Source organism: Bubalus bubalis, chromosome 1 (assembly GCF_019923935.1).
Source record: "Bubalus bubalis isolate 160015118507 breed Murrah chromosome 1, NDDB_SH_1, whole genome shotgun sequence".
NCBI lineage: Eukaryota > Metazoa > Chordata > Mammalia > Artiodactyla > Bovidae > Bubalus > Bubalus bubalis.
In genome coordinates this window covers 128739228-128756184 of record NC_059157.1, presented here as the reverse complement: position 1 = coordinate 128756184, position 16957 = coordinate 128739228, and the positions used below count along the sequence as shown (strand labels likewise).

The following is a 16957-nucleotide window of genomic DNA, read 5'->3' as shown; positions in this document are numbered from 1 at the left end:
AGTTTATTAGAATGGGAGACACTGTTAGAACAGCGGGCCAGCCCAAGTGAGAACCGACCATGTTGTTATTATTATTATCACTAGATTCCATTGTTGTTCAGTTGCTCACTTGTGTCCAACTCTTTGTGACTCCATGGACTACAGCATGTCAGGTTTCCCTGTCCTTGACTGTCTCCTGGATTTTGCTCAAACTCGTGTTCATTGAATTGGTGATGTTATCCAACCACCTCATCCTCTGTTGTCTTCTCCTGCCTTTCCCAGCATCAGGGTCTTTTCCAATGAGTCAGCAGCCCTTCACATCAGGTGGCCAAAGTTTTGGAGCTTCAGCATCATTTCTTTCAATGAATATTCAGGGTTGATTTCCTTTAGGATTAACTGATTTGATCTCCTTGCAGTCCAAGGGCCTCTCAGGAGTCTTCTCCAGTCAAAAGCATTAATTCTTCAGTATTCAGCTTTCTTTATGGTCCAACTCTCACATCCATACATGATTACTGGAAAAACCATAGCTTTGATGATATGAACCTTTTTTGGCAAAGTGATGTCTCTACTTTTTAATACGCTGTCTCGATTTGTCATAGCTTTTCTTCCAAGGAGCAAGTCTTTTAATTTCGTGATTGCAGTCACCATCTGCAGTGATTTTGGAGCCCAAGAAAATAAAGTCTGTCACTATTTCCATTTTTTCCCCATTTATTTACAGTGAAGTGATGGGACCGAATGCCATGATCTTAGCTTTCTGAATGTTGAGTTTTAAGCCAGCTTTTTCACTGTCCTCTTTCACCTTCATCAAGAGGCTCTTTAGTTCCTCTTTGCTCTCTGCCATTAGGGTGGTATCATCTGCATATCTGAGGTTATTGATAGTTCTCCCAGCAGTCTTGATTCCAGCTTTAACTTCATCCAGCCCAACATTTCACACGATGTACTTTGCATATAAGTTCCATTCATGACTCCAGATCAAAACCCTATGTTTCATTTGCTTTTTGGATGGTTAAGTACCAAAACATTAAGGCTCATTTATTTTCCCATGGTTTCTACCCCTCAGTTAAGATTGACCAGTTTTTCTTTTATGAGGATTGCTTGTTCTCTGCTAACTGAATGTTTAGAGGTAGTGTATTAGCACTGGAGTAGAAATGATAGAAGTGGAAGGAATTACTATTGTAAGAAATGAATAAGAGACTCATTATTTTCTACTATCCATTAATTTTGTGTGTGTGGATTCTTGTTTTTTTAAATTGAGGTATAAAGTCAATGGCACCCCACTCCAATACTCTTGCCTGGAAAATCCCATGGACAGAGGAGCCTGGTAGGCTGCAGTCCATGGGGTCGCTAAGAGTTGGACATGACTGAGTGACTTCACTTTCACTTTTCACTTTCATGCATTGGAGAAGGAAATGGCAACCCACTCCAGTGTTCTTGCCTGGAGAATCCCAGGGACAGGGGAGCCTGGTGGGCTGCCGTCTATGGGGTTGCACAGAGTCGGACACGACTGAAGCAACTTAGCAGTAGCATAATCTTTATAATTTTTCAATTAATTTTTTTGTGTGCATTACAAACTATTTTGAACAAGATTCCCATTGTGACTGGAACAGAGTAAGCAAGGGAAGAGTACTGGGAGGTAAAGTCAGAGTGATGGGGCCAAATCACATAGGGCCTTTGTGGATCATTGTAAAAACATTGATTTTTACTTCAAGAGAAGCCATTGTAGGGGTCTTCCACTAAGGAGTAACATGAGCTGCCTGTATCTTTTTTTTTATTTTTTTTTTTTTCGTTTCATACATGATATTTTACATGTTTCAATGCCATTCTCCCAAATCTTCCCACCCTCTCCCTCTCTCACAGAGTCCATAAGACTGTTCTATACATCAGTGTCTCTTTTGCTGTCTCGTATCTTTTAATAAGTCATTGGCTACAGCATTTAGATTAATCTGTGGGGTACAAGATGGAAGCAGGGGACAGACCAAGAAGTAGACACTAAACTAAGAAAGAAACTTTGCTGTATTAGGGACCTCTGGCAACATCAGACTAAAAAGAGTTCCAGAAGTAAACAGAAAAGTTTAGTAATTACATTATCATTGGGTTTCTCAGTAGCAGCACTGGAAGCTGGTTTTCAAAATTTTTGCTTTTCAAAATTATAGAGGGGAATTCTTGTAGTCTAGAGTTCTGCAGTTGGCCCAATCTTTACTAAGTATGAGGGTAGATATTTTCTGACAGGCAGCCTTTCAAATGTATTTTCTAGATTCTGTCTCGGAGCATAATTAAAATATATATTTCATCAGAGTTAAGAGATGTAGACCAGGAAAAAGGACAAAAATAGAAGGAAGGCAAAGGGAACTCGCAGGGTAGCTATGAAGTATGCTCCACAGCTGAGACCTTGGCCGCAGGCCTAGAAACCAGCAGTCTAGATGGAGCAGATCAGAGCACCCTGGGAAGGATAGCTCTGACTTTAAAAATGGAAGTGTAAATTATTTAAGAGGTTTGACCATATGGAGGAGAACGCTGTATTTAAGGGGAGGTTTGTAGTGTTTTTGAAGGACATGGGAAGACTTTGGTATGTTGTTGAAAGAGAACTAAATAAGCAGATGAAAAGGAGGAAAATTTTTAACTTCAGAAAATGAAATGGAATCATAGTATCATGGTATTCTTTGGATCAATAGAGGCCATTATTGGAGGAGAGGGAAGATAGGGTCTAAAGCTTATCTACCCTAATAGTCAGTCAGTGTGTAGCATTAAAATGTTACATCAAATTGAATCAAGGCCTACAATATACACATTGTTTTAAAAGACCAAAAGGGTTAAAAGTGGATGCTCCCTGTGAACAAGATGAAGACAGGGAGGTGGAGCAAAGGATGGCTGTTTTTAGTTATATGCCTTTTAGCCCTTTGTAACTTTTCAACTGATAAGCGTATAGTATTAAAATAGAAATAAGAATTGTTAAAATATGAAGAAACAGGTAATTGTACTCTTGGGAGGGGGTGGGGGGCACATCTCAGTAACTAACTACTGCTTGACGATCTAACATTCACTGATTCCAGAGAATGATTTTGTTTATTGAAGGCTTTGTTCTTGAAAGTATTTGAGATCCAACTGCATTCCAGTGCCTTAAAGTATCTTTAGCCTCTGTTGGTATTCTTAAGTTATTCTAACATGCATTTTCGTTGTTTCTTGTGTACTCTTTTTGTCACTGTTCCACTGGCCCTCTGAATGCCTAGAATAGTTTTATGATGGAAATGGGAGTATGAAAATTGCTTTAAAGCAAAGTAGGAGAGGATGAACCTTTCTCAAATAAGTGGAGACTATCTGGTTTGAAAAATAAAGGCTGCACAGAGATAGGAAACTGTAAGTTCTGGTGAGTACATAGATAACGTAGAGATGTTGTGAAGGAGATGTAAATAAATTAGGACCAGATTAAAATGGACTCCTTGTGCTTTGACTAATTTTGGAAACATACTCTAGGCAGACCAGAGCCAGAGAAGGTTTTCAAGTAGGAAAATGATAATTATCCAAATCAAAATACAAAATTTTACATCCAGTTTGTATGTATCACAGCTGTATGTAAAACAAATAAATAGTCATAGAAAACTAACATTGAGAAAAACTATCTCAAAATAATGATACTGGTTGTCTCTGCAGTAGGACTCTGTGGCTTTTTTCTATTATTTCCACTTTTTCAAAAATTTTTGTATTACTTATGATAGCAGGGTAAAAATAAATCATTATTGTTGCATCATTGTCTCCTTGAGAAACGTGCTTCATCCATTGCCTCATGCTTCTGGCTCTTTCTTTATGGAAAGAGTAAATGTCCTAAGAACATCCTGCTGTGAGAAAATGTGAATGCTAAAGAAGGCAGGAACTTTAAGGAAGCATCTGATCTTCAGCTTGGCCTTATCTTCCAACTTATTTTAGGATTGTTAAAGATTCACTCCAGTCAATCCAATCCCCAGCAGGCTGTCCTGACGATCCCCAGCCAGCTCAAACCACTCAGTGTAAATACATCTGGAGGTGTGCAGACGATACTGATGCCTGTGAATAAAGGTGAGTCCTTCACCTGTTGGGTGTGGTTGTCTCTAAGTCTGTCTGCCTGGAGGGTCTGTCTGGTGGGAAGGTCTGTGGTCCGTCCTTGGGTGGCCACTCCTGCCTTGTACAGCCTACCCTTGAGCTGTCACCATAATCCCTAGCACCAGCTCTGGGACTGAAAGTAACACCCGAGTGATCCATTGACTTCTAAATAACTGCTCATTTCTAAAGTTGAGCAGGGGAGTATATCTTAAACATTTATGAGAGTACAGGTCAATTGGGTTTTTACTTTCTGAGGTTAGTGACCAAGCCTGCATTTCCATGGTTGGCAATAACAGCTCAGTTACCCTGCTACTAATAGTAAGCAGCCCACCTTACAAATCTGTGTGTAAAGCAAGGACCTTCCCATTTCTGTTACACTGAAATTGTTTTTGTGCTAGTCATCTACAGTAGAGCTGTCACCTGGGAGATAGATTATTTTCATTAAAATAAATTCTGTATTTCTTATATCCTCCCCTCCTCTTTTGCCTGTTAGTGGTTCAATCGTTTTCTACCAGCAAATCACCTGCCATTCTGCCTGTGGCTGCCCCAACTCCAGTTGTCCCCAGCCCTGCTCCAGCAGCTGTTACAAAAGGTATGTCATTTCCCACAGTATGTTTGCCCAGAAGTTTTATGCAAGACATTACTATCATAAGACTCCCTTGAATTTCAGCATTCATGAATCAGTCGCTTCAAAAATACATAGGGTGTTTATATACAGACTTCACTGAGGGAAGTAGAGATGTATAAAGCATCATTCCGCCCCCCCAAGAATTTATAATCAGGTTGGAGAGAGTTGCAGTAGACAGCAAGCAGTGATTGATAAATGCACGGTAGATGTTCTGAAAAATGAATGCCGAAATATTTTAGTCTAGGATGTGTGGTCCATGGAACGTGAGGGTTGTGGAGGTGGATAACACTTTGTATAGGACACGGATTTTAACCGGAACTTTAAGAGTGAAGCATTTTTGACTATGGGCAGGCATGCCAGGTTAAGGAAACAGTAGAGACGAAGACTCAGAGGGCTTGTTTGGGCGAGTAGACCAATCAAGGGGACTCACCTGGGGTGTACAGTTATGTAAAGGAGCTGTAGGTAGGGTCAGATGTTGGCAGCTGGCAGTGGGGACACTTATGACTATTGACTGGATGGAGAGAGTACAGTGTGTTAGAACAAAACATTTTGACATCTGTAAGATCTACAATAATGATAGCTACCTTGTGTAAGAGCCTAAAATGTACCTGGCACCATGCTAGCTGCTTGGTGATATATCTATCTATCTATCTATCACTAATGATCAAAGTACCTGAAAAGAGCTGTTAATGCCCATTTTGCCAATGAGGAAACTGAAGTTTGGAAATAATAAGTCTGTACTTCCCAAGTCTAGAAAACTAGAAGGCAGTGCAGTCAGAATTTGAAATACTTCTTTTCAGGCATTCCAGGATCTCTCACAATAGTCTTGGGAAGAGATGGATTTGAAACTTACAGCATGACCATCTGAAGCAAGGGTTGGCTGACTGCAGTCTGCTGCTCATTTTTTAAATAGGTTTTATTGGCACATCTGAGAAGGCAATGGCACCCCACTCCAGTACTCTTGCCTGGAAAATCCCATGGATGGAGGAGCCTGGTGAGCTGCAGTCCATGGGGTCGCTGAGGGTCGGACACGACTGAGCAACTTCACTTTCACTTTTCATTTTCATGCATTGGAGAAGGAAATGGCAACCCGCTCCAGTGTTCTTGCCTGGAGAATCCCAGGGGCGGGGAAGCCTGGTGGGCTGCCGTCTATGGGGTCGCACAGAGTCGGACATGACTGAAGTGACTTAGCAGTATTGGCACATGGCCATGCCGATTCATTTGTATATTGTCCGTGTGTGCACTGCAGCCTCAGAGTTTGGTCATTCCAGCTGAGTTCACATGACCCACAAAGCCTAAAGTATTTACTGATTAGTTCTTATAGGAGAAGTATGTCAGTCATGATGAAAGATGCTAACCTAGACCAGCATCTCTCCTCAGTATCAGGTGTGTATCATAGTCCTCATACAGATTCTGATTCAATTAATTTTGGACTGGACCAGAGCATTTCTGTTTTGATTTTAATTAAGCATACCATTTGATGAGTTTTGACAACTGCATGAACCCAGCATCCCATTCACACTGTAGAAATTCTCATCCCCTGTAGGCAGCCACTGTTTCAATTTCTATGATAGATTAGTCGTGTCTGTTTTTTAACTTTATGTGAATGGAAGCACATGCATTCTTTTGTGTCTGATTTAATTCACCCACTCAGTGTTTTTTGAGATTCAGCCATGTTGTTGCTAAGTAGTATTCCATACTGTAGAGGTGGATGGATAGACCATAGTATGTTTATCCTGTCTCCTGTTGGTGGACATTAGGTTTGTTTCCAGTTTGGGGCTATTATATGTAAGTCTTAGAAGAGCCTATCCAGTAAATAGCTCTCCCAACCTGAAAATACTGATTATATGATTTTGTGATTGAGTACCAGATTAAATGATTGTATTTACAGGAATTCCCTGGTGTAGTTAGGACTTGGTGCTTTCACTCTATGGCAGGTTCAGTCCCCAGCTGAGGAACTAAGAGAACCACAAGCAGTGCCATGTGGCCAAATAAATAAACAGCGTATACTTGCATCTACAGAACTAGAGTGTCTGAACTTTTTCTGAGGACTTCCTTCTGTTTCTTAAAGTCTCAGAATCACTAGGGGTTGGGGGAAGATGTCTTGCTGACAATGGAATTAGCAAGGTCACTCAATACAAGTTGGTATACATATAAAAGCCACTTTGAGTTCTATATAGAAATTAACTGCCAATGATCCACTAAATATTTATGAGAGAAACTTAAAGACCTAAAAACTTGAAGGATATACAATTACAATTAATTATATAAATTTACTGAAATACCTGATTTTAGTCTCTCTCCCAAAATGACATGGGTTCAGTACAGTCCCAGTCAGAATCTCTAGTGTTGTTTTTGTGTTTGTGTAGAAATTGACAAGATAGTCTAAAATGTATATGGGAATGCACAGGCCTAGAGTAGCTGATATAATCTTGAATAAAAAGTTGGGGGACTTGGGTCACCAGATGTATATATACTGTAAGGCTACGTAATTGAGATAGTGTAGTATTGGTTCAAGAACAGACAGAATGTAGGGGTCAGGCAATGGAAGGTGCAAACCGTTGGATGTAAGACAGGCTCAGAGATGTACTGCTCAGCACAGGGAATATAGCCAGTACTTACCTGATTTATGACACACTCAGCAGGGAAAAGATGTTCTTTTCAATAAGTTGTACTGGGCTAATTAGATATATCCTTTTGGGGGAAAGAAGAAAACTTGGCCCCTACCTTACATCATAAAATTTAATTTGCATTGGGTCCTAGACCTAAATGTGAAGGATGAAACAGTAAAGCTTCTGGAAGAGAATATGAGAATATCTTCATGACTTTGGGCAAAGAAAACACAAGAAAAGCAGCCATGAAAGAACAGATTGATAAATTAGACTTTATTAATACTAGGAACTTTATCGGATGGACAAAATTTAAGAGTGAAAGTTGCCACATACATCCTGAAAGATATTTGCAATTGACATATCTGACAAAGAGTTCTCCCCAGAATATAGAAGACCTGAAAGTCAGTATGAAAAAGACACTGATTTTTTTTTTTTAAAAGAGCAAGAAGTATAAACAGATACTTTACAGAAGAGGATATTTAAATACAATGAAATGAAAAGTTGTTCACCCTCATCAGTCGTCAAAGGAATGCAAGTTAAAACCATAGTGATACTTTTCTTTCACCAGAATTAAAAGAACTGCATTGCTAAGTGTTGACAAGGATGTGAAGCAACTGGAATTCACATACCCTGCTTGTGGGGCTACAAATTGACATAATAACTTTGGAAATGAGTTTGGCAGTTTCTGGTAAAATTAAACATGTTATCTGTCATGTGTTCCAGGAGGTACACTTCTAGGAAATGCATGCATATGTGCACCCAGATACATATACAAGCTTTGCTTTTTTTTTTTTTTTAATAGCCGAAAAGATGCTGACACAAAAGGGTATGCACGATGTGATTCCAGTTATATAAAATTTAAAGTGGAATTGGCAGAGAGGAATGCTAGAAGCATAAGGGACCCTGGCTGAGGACTGGAAATACTCTGCATTTTGATTGGGGTGCTGGGTGCATGGATGTATATGTAGGTAAAATTTATCAAACTGTACCCTTAATATTTGTGCATTTTTTGCAAGTTATGCATCAGTGAAAAGGGGGAAGATACACTCGTGTATCTCACTTGTAGACCTTTGCTTATATGAAACTATTGAAGGATGTTGAGTAGAAAATGACACTAGCACGCTGCTTTAGGTGCGTGTACTGGTGCTCGTGTACAAGATGAGTCGTAAGGGAATAGACTGACGGCAGGGAAGCTGGTGCAAAAGAAGTGTGCACGCATGCACACGTGTGCATGCACAGTGTTTTGATCAGAGACTATGGAAGGAAGACACATGCTCCTGACACAGTTATCTTCCGTCAGTAGATTTAGTAAGATCATGGCATCCGGTCCCATCACTCCATGGCAAATAGATGGGGAAACAGTGACTGACTGTATTTTTCTGGGCTCCAAAATCACTGCAGATGGTGACTGCAGCCATGAAATTAAAAGACGCTTACTCCTTGGAAGGAAAGTTATGACCAACCTAGACAGCATATCGAAAAGCAGAGACATTACTTTGTCAACAAAGGTCTGTCTGGTCAAGGCTACGGTTTTTCCAGTGGTCATGTATGGATATGAGAGTTGGACTGTGAAGAAAGCTGAGTGCCAAAGAATTGATGCTTTTAAACTGTGATGTTGGAGAAGATCTTGAGATCCAACCAGTCCATCCTAAAGCAGATCAGTCCCGGGTGTTCATTGGAAGGACTGATGTTGAAGCTGAAGCTCCAATACTTTGGCCACCTGATGCGAAGAGCTGACTCATTTGAAAAGACCCTGATGCTGGGAAAGATTGAAGGCAGGAGGAAAAGAGGACGACAGAGGATGAGATGGTTGGATGGCATCACTGACTCAGTGGACATGGGTTTGGGTGGACTCCGGGAGTTGGTGATGGACAGGGAGGCCTGGTGTGCTGCCGTTCATGGGGTCGCAAAGAGTCGGACACAACTGAGCAACTGAACTGAACTGAAAAGCCTCATGTGATGAGCTCGAATTTTTCCCAGTACAAAAGATCTGATTTTTTTGTTTTTTTTTGCCGTGTGTCTCAGAACACTAAGATAATGCTAAAAGTTGATAAACTTAGCTGGAGAGATGATAAACAATAGGATATTAAACTTAGAACAGGCCAGCATTGTATTTTAATGTGGCATTGTTCAAGTGTAAGAGTGTATGTGTGTGGTCTTCCATAGTGGTGTGGTTAGCCCTCTAAGAAATATCTAAAAGCCATTTTATTGCCCTGCCTTTGTCATGAGACACAGGCTAACAGTTCTCCCGTTGTCTGCTGATCCCCTGATGACAGGCGCTATCCCAGCACCCTGGCCGTCTCTGCAGCTGTGGCAGCACCCTTACTGGGTTCCCATTGTTTCTGTCCACAGGTGTCGTTCCATCATTGAGCCCTAATAGCGCTCTCATTGTTTCTATTCCCTTGTAGTGAAGACCGAACCGGAAACACCTGCACCAGGCGGCCCCTCCCAGGATGGTCAGACAGCAGTGAAAACAGAAGACAGTTCTGAGCTGGGAAACTATGTCATTAAGTAATTATTTCAGTCCTTTCTAAGGGGGTTGTGCTTTTAGTATGTTATGGTACTTGAAAAAAAACCATCCCTGTGACAACTATATGTAGAGTTTTCTGTATGCATTAAGCCCTTTGATGGGTAGAAGCTTCTGTCCATGTGTGGTGAACAAGTATTACCATTTGCTGCCCAGCTCAGGAGACTTCATTTAACACCTCGATGTGACCTCTGAGCGGCACCTGATTAAGGGCCTCGGATGCAATTATAGGTCTCCCTTTCTTTGAGCTTGCCAACATGAAGTTTCTTTGCTCCATCTTTGGGTGTGAAATTTCTTATGATGTAATTGCTCAGGTGTGTGTACATTTTGTGTTGCAGTATCCACACATGTGCCCAGTCTTAAACAGCTGCCTTTTTATGGCCCATACACACTCAGTGCTGCTTCTAGAAATACTGAGATTTTCTCACTTCCAAACTGAGGGAAATCCACTTCTAGCATATTTTGAAGTACCTCAAACTGCTTGGACGGTAGAGACTTAGCCACTTTCACGGAGTTGACAGCATGAACTGTAATAACACTAAGAGTCTCTGCTCTAGTGACAGTCACACTACAGAAAGATTACATGACTATTTTAAAATATAAAAAGAAATGTCAAGTTTGCATTATTTGTCATTCCTGGGGTCTCATCTGTTTTAGTGTTGACTTTAAGCATTAAATGCTTTTTGTTTATAAACAAGGCAATATATAGAAGGAAGGACATGCAGATATAGTTGGGTTTAATTCCCTTGTAAAGGAGAAATATTTAATACATACATAAATTCATACGTATATACACACACACACACACACACAGAAACTGCTGTATGTATTCACTACCCAAATTTTCTTTTGTCCTTCTCAGGATAGACCATTTAGAGACCATCCAGCAACTCTTAACAGCGGTAGTAAAGAAGATCCCATTAATTACTGCAAAAAGTAAGACCACACTGAGTATATGGGAGCGTGGTTTAAAGCTGTGACCTGCTTGGGGTATTGAGTCAGTTTGAATCACTTGGTGTTGTAATTAATACTGACGGTAGTTATCTTGGGGGGTGGGGTTTAGCTACAGCTGTAGCTTATTTGCAGGGTTTAGAATTCACACTGTCTTGGTCAGTTGGTTAGTCTTTTACTACTTTCACTGTGTTTGATCTGCAGAAGGAATTTTTTTTGTTATAGTATAGAAATTATAAATATGTAGTGTATATATAAAATTGTATTTGTTTTTAATGTTTATTAATAAGGAAAATAATTAGCATTTGCCCGCAGCATGCCAGACTCTGCAGGCTCATTATACTTTCTTATTTAACCATGGTCTCCGTAGGATACATGGTGTCATCTCATCTCCATTTCACAAATGAGAAAACTGAGAATAAGCAAGGTTGAGTCACCTGTTCAAAATCACAATAGCTATAGGTCATGCAGTTTTGATTCCAGAGTCATTTATCTTTCATCTGACACTCCTGTCACTCCCTCTGTAGAACTGCATGACTATCAAGACCTCCAGCAGTGAAGTCCCCTCTGTCCCTGCCCATTGTTAGCAAGACTGAACCATTTGCTTCTCAGCCCTGGTTGCTCTGACAGAGGGCATGACTGACAGCCTGTGGATACTTAGGTGTCTGCTCTTGGGCAAGGTCACCTGTGAACATTTAGAGGGAAGGGATGAAGCAGATCATCACTTCACATTCATGGGACTATGAAATGATGAGCCAAGTACAGACTACCCTGCTTTTTTTCCAGCTGTAATAGAAAAAATTATTTTTTTTCCCCTCAGGGTTTAGGGGGTCATTTTGAAGTAGCTCAAAGTCAATTTTCAATGATTCTTCTAGCCCAGCAGAAAAAAATTTTAATCTTTTTTTAAAAAAATCAGATGCAAATATAGAATGTTCAAGCTTAAAGGGCAGTTCAGAAGCCATCTTCCTAGTCGTCTGGTTTTACAGTTAAGAAAACTGAAGCCCAGAGTGATGATGTAGGTTGCTCAAGGCAGCTTAGTTAATAGGCCAGGGCTAGTTCTCAGGTCTGCTCCCAGTGGAATGCCATTGCCATTTATTTTAATAGAAAATCTCCTGTCATGATGAAGCTTTCTCTACCACAGAAGCTGATTTTCCCAAGGAGGGCTGTTGTTTTGAGTACACATGAATGAGATGCCTTCTCTTCTAAGGACAAGCCCTTCTGTATTATGTTGCATCGAACTTGCCTAGTAAGGAACATAGCCCATAAAGAGATCTAAAGAAACTTTTTGGACATGCCTCCAGCAAATAAGATTTTATTTAAATCTTAACTTTATTCAGTTTGCTGGATATGTGCATTCTAGGTGAAGATGCCAGCTGTTTTTCTGCAAAATCTGTGGAGCAGTATTATGGCTGGAACATTGGGAAAAGGAGAGCTGCTGAGGTAATCCCATGTCTGCCTCTTTGATATGCAGGCCATCACTGAGAGCCTGTTGGAGAAAATAATCAAACACATGTGCATTCTGGCTGCTTCCATAAACATCGTCATATGGAGCAGTGATAAATTCTGCAGCATGTTTTGTTAAATATTTGATGGTAGAACTTTTTCCTTAGTTAAAAATCTCATTCTCCAAAGACTTGTAGGTAGCCTTTGAAAGACCTACTTTCTTTTCCTGCATTGCTAAAAATTTCTAAAAGTTTTTAAAAAATTGTAATATGTTAAAATTAAGTCAACTATTTATTGTTCAGTGTGGCAGCTACTCTGCCAAACAGTGAGGCTATAAGAGGAAGTGGCAAGTACAAAGGCGTGCGTAGGAAGCTTTGAGAAAGCCAGCGATGGGTTTGAGGAGGGCGGGAAAGTGGGAGATCACAGGCTGGGACCAGCTGAAACACCTTATAGGCTAGGCTTAGGAATTTCAGTTCTTTTATAAACATTAGGTAAATGTTCTTAGACTTTTTTTTTTTTTTAATGAGGAGAAACACCATCAGATTTTTTTTTCCTCAGAAAAAAATTATTCTAACAGGTTAGCATGGTCATTTGCAATTGGGTGATTATTTGAACACACTCCTAAGTTGAAGGATTTCATTATGCCCCCCCCCACCCCTAATTTTTTTAAGTGGCAAAGAGCGATGACAATGCGAAAAGTCTTACAAGAAATACTGGAGAAGAATCCAAGATTTCACCATCTGACTCCACTTAAAACCAAGCACATTGCTCACTGGTGTCGCTGCCATGGCTACACCCCACCTGACCCCGAAAGCCTGAGGAGTGATGGGGACTCGATCGAGGATGTGCTGACCCAGATCGACAGTGAGCCAGGTAAGCAAGGCGGGGGGTGGGGGGTGTACTCAGCACCATTCGCAGCTGAGAGGTGTCTCCTTGGAGCACATGCTCATCTCTCAGCCTCCAGGGCTCTCAGGCCACATCAGCCCCAGCAGGTCTCAGAGCTTTTTCTCTTTCCTTCACCTGAGGTAAAGAAACCCGAGGACTCCAGGGGTTGCCATGGAAAACAAAAGTCTCGACTCACCTCTCACCAGGTGTCTTATCCACACCGCCCCCGCCCCCCGACAGTCCCTACCAAACTATTTGTGCCCAAGTGTCCCAAGTTGTGTCCCAGCCAGGAATGTTCCAGCCCACGGCATGCAACAGACACACACCATTCATTCAGGTGCCCCCTCCTCTGCATTAGTTCTCCTTTGGGAACTTTCTTAATCCACCTCCTTTCCTCCCAGAAGAAGTACTTCTTCCTTTGTGACCTATGAGTCGTCTTCCCTGAAGATGGGGACGTCTTATCTGTTATTTTATCTCCAAAAACCTAGTCTGGAGGTATATTGCCTGGTGTTGGAGGCACAGGTGTAAACAGCCAATAATGTTGCAGATAAAATGAATTGTTTTTTAATAAAGATACAAATAACTGTATGTGGGTGGGGGTGCAGGGGAGCTGAGCATAAAGATATATGGGGAGAATGTTTTGAGTTTCACCTTAAAGAATAAGTATTGTTTTCTCCTTTTAACCCCATCTTTGTAGAAAAACAGACCCTTCAACCTTCCAGTCTGAGGAAGGCTGGAGCACAGGCACAGTCTGGAGGGTCCTTTAAAACTTAACACAAGTCTCATTTTCTTCATGAAGCTTTCCTGAGAGCCCTAATGCAGGGTGGCCTCCCCTTTCTGCAGTCTCCAGTGGTATTTAATATCAGAACCTTGAGGGTTTCTCAGATTTTTATTGCTAAGCGCTTTGGAGAACAGAGGCCTTGTTGATTATTTCTGTGCTTCTCTGGCAGGGTATGTAAAACACAGTATTTTTCCTGTACTGGGCTTTCTTATTAATATGACTGATTAAATCTGTGAGCGTCCTGCCAGTAAAGTAGAGAGAGTTGGATGCTTTGCCTCCATCCTGCTGGGTGTCTTTAACCCCATGTCGACCTCACTCACTTATCATAAAGTGAAAGGGATGCATAGAACATTCCCAGAGCCCCTGCTGGCTTTAAAGCTCTATATATACTCTGTTGGGCTCTGTATAAATCAGCTAAAGATGGGATGCATGGTATACACTAAAATGGTAGTAGTACTCAGCTCTAAGCAGAACATGGGTGATTTTTAATTTCTTCACTGTTCATTTCTAAATTCTCCAGATGTAAAAAAAATTTTTTTAATCAGTGGGGTGGGAGGATGGCCTCATTTTTAGTAGCAAGAGTCAGAATTATGTGTTGTTTGACTCAGATTGCCCTTAATAGCACATATGTCTTAACACAAGATGCCTGTCTTGGTGCTTGTCTCACTTATGAATTACTAGTTCTTATAATTATAGGTCTGTAGAATTTTAGGACCGGACAGGAAGTCAGCTCCCTGATACTCAACCCTTCCTCTCTGGGTCTCAGGCTGTTGGTCCCTTGGAGATGCAAAGTCCCTTTTCTTTGGTCACCATAGTCATAAGACTGATTACCTCTCATTTAGAGTGCCCATCATCTTTCTCGTCCGCTGACAACCTCTGCCGGAAACTGGAGGACCTGCAGCAGTTTCAGAAGAGGGAGCCGGAGAACGAGGAGGAGGTGGACATCCTCAATGTCTCAGAGCCGTTAAAGATAAACATCAAGAAAGAACAGGAAGAGAAACAGGAAGAGATGAAACTCTACCTGCCACCAACACCGGGCTCTGAATTTATTGGCGACATCACACAGAAGGTAGGCGGCTAAGGCCTGTCTGTGAGACCCCTAACCTGGGGCTCGGTGCCTTAGACTGACGCCAGACTTTCTGGGGAGATAGGTGGTAAAGCTGGGCGAACTGTCTGGCACCTGCTTTCCCATGTCAGGGCCTTTGGGCAAGAAAGTGAATCACACGTGTAGAGCTTGCTCATCGAACATGACATTGCAGCAAAGGCAGCTAGATGTAGGCAGTTTCGTATTTTTCATCTCCTTTTTTCTCATCTGCCTCAGTAGAAGCACCTTCTACAGATGCACTCAGTAGAAGCATCTCAGAGGCATGTCAGAACGTGCTTTCCCTGACATTGTAAATAGCTCCCAAGTGCCCTGCCAGGGAGTGGATGTGGCACTGACTCCCTTGGGCTGCAGGAGAGAACTGTCCACCTGCCTCCGGTAGAATGCAGCTTCACTGCATCTGCACGGCTGCCTGGGACCCAAGTGAGAGACTGTTCTTTTTTCCCCCTACAGAGGCAATAAAAAATGGGGCAGTTTCCAAGTATATCTTCTTTCTTTTGCAAATAGGGCCTCAGAGTCTGATGCAGGCTTTCCAGCCTGTTGCTCCCACTGTCAGAATTCATGGTAGATTCTGTGTTCTCTCATGAAGGAGATTTGGGCAGGAGAGAAGGATTCTAATAGCATTTTCAACAATCCTTCAGAAACAGGGCACAGTAGGGTAACAGTCTTCTGGTTGTTACATTCTGTGTTGCTTCTCTGTGAGTTTTGTCCAGGACATTTGTAGAGTGTCTCTTCCACCCGGACATCTCCTTGGGTATCAGAAATGTGCTTGTTTTTAATGTACAAATAGAAACAAGAGGCCTTCTTTTGCTCTTCCAGATTGGGATCACCCTGCAGCCTGTGGCGCTGCATAAGAACGTGTATGCATCAGTGGTGGAGGACATGCTTTTGAAGGTGGGTGCCTGTGGGCAGCAGAGGGGCTGTCGGGGGCTGAAGCACCATGGGGCCAGCCAGGCAGGACACACTGGATCCCAGGCTGCTTTGAAAAAGACAAGGCCAGAAATGGAACAAAGATGACAGGCTTTATGATTTCTTTCTTATTTTTATATCAATTCAATTGTAGTTCCTCTGCGTGTCAAAGCAGCTGCAAGAGTTCCTGTGCCAGTGTCACTAACAATATTTTTAAATGCCATTTCAAGTGCTTTCTAAGTAGCCTGAAGTGCAAGTCAAAGCTCTCAGTGCTTTCGGAGGTGATTTGCATGTCACAGTAGAAACAGCCACAGCTGTCCCAGCCCTCGGCAACAGAATGACAGAAGCAGGTTCCTTACCCAGCCAGAGCCTGGCTCCGCTGTTCTTTCCTGGTGGATCCCCTCCAGGGGCAGGGATACCTCACAAATAGCCCTCATCTGTTTCCTTTATTAAAGCAGTGTCTAATTAATGAAAACCACCCCCTTCACAATTCAGAATCATGGCCTGTATAGTTGTGGCCTATTATTCAAACCTTTAGTTTTTCCTTAAGGACTTTGGGTCTTTAGATACAGTGGTTTCCCAAATTTAGGGCCTGGGATGGGGTCAGCTGCATCCCTCTGGCCAGCATGCAGGTGGCATTTTTAGAGTAACAGCATCTTCTGTTACAGGCTACAGAGCAGCTGGTCAGTGACATCCTGAGACAGGCTTTGGCAGTTGGATACCAGGCAGCATCGCACAACAGGTACAGTTCTCACTTCCTGACAGTTAGTTCCCATCAAGATGTTTTATACTTTAAATCAGTTCAGTAGGAGGTGGAGGTGTCCATGCTTGGGACATTCTCAGAGCCAGACTGTCTCAAAACGACCAAGCAGGCCCCTGAGTCTATCTCTTGGTTGTGAGAGGTCTGTATTGTCTCTGTCTCTGCTGCAGAGACACTGTTTGGTAGGATTCCAATATGGTAGGATTCCAATATGTTACAGGGTTGAATATATACCAATTCTTTGCCATGGAAGATAATAGCAGTGTTTCAGACTTGGGGCCAGGCACTGCACGTTACCTAATTTGT

General features: G+C 41.9%; 1 protein-coding gene across 6 annotated transcripts in view; it reads left to right on the top strand.

Annotated features, from left to right (window-relative positions):
* Positions 1–16957, top strand: part of YEATS2 (YEATS domain containing 2) — a 103300-nt gene that overhangs the window by 83676 nt on the left and 2667 nt on the right. For 5 of the 6 annotated variants that reach the window (XM_006056670.4, XM_006056672.4, XM_006056673.4 and 2 more), the window contains 9 exons: positions 3901–4029; positions 4547–4645; positions 9702–9804; positions 10683–10756; positions 12132–12211; positions 12886–13087; positions 14723–14949; positions 15802–15876; positions 16560–16633. In XM_006056670.4, the coding sequence (XP_006056732.1) occupies positions 3901–4029; positions 4547–4645; positions 9702–9804; positions 10683–10756; positions 12132–12211; positions 12886–13087; positions 14723–14949; positions 15802–15876; positions 16560–16633 (1063 nt within the window). Of the gene's footprint in view, positions 1–3900; positions 4030–4546; positions 4646–9701; positions 9805–10682; positions 10757–12131; positions 12212–12885; positions 13088–14722; positions 14950–15801; positions 15877–16559; positions 16634–16957 lie in introns of those variants that run through there. The other variant, XR_003109888.3, reaches the window with a different exon arrangement.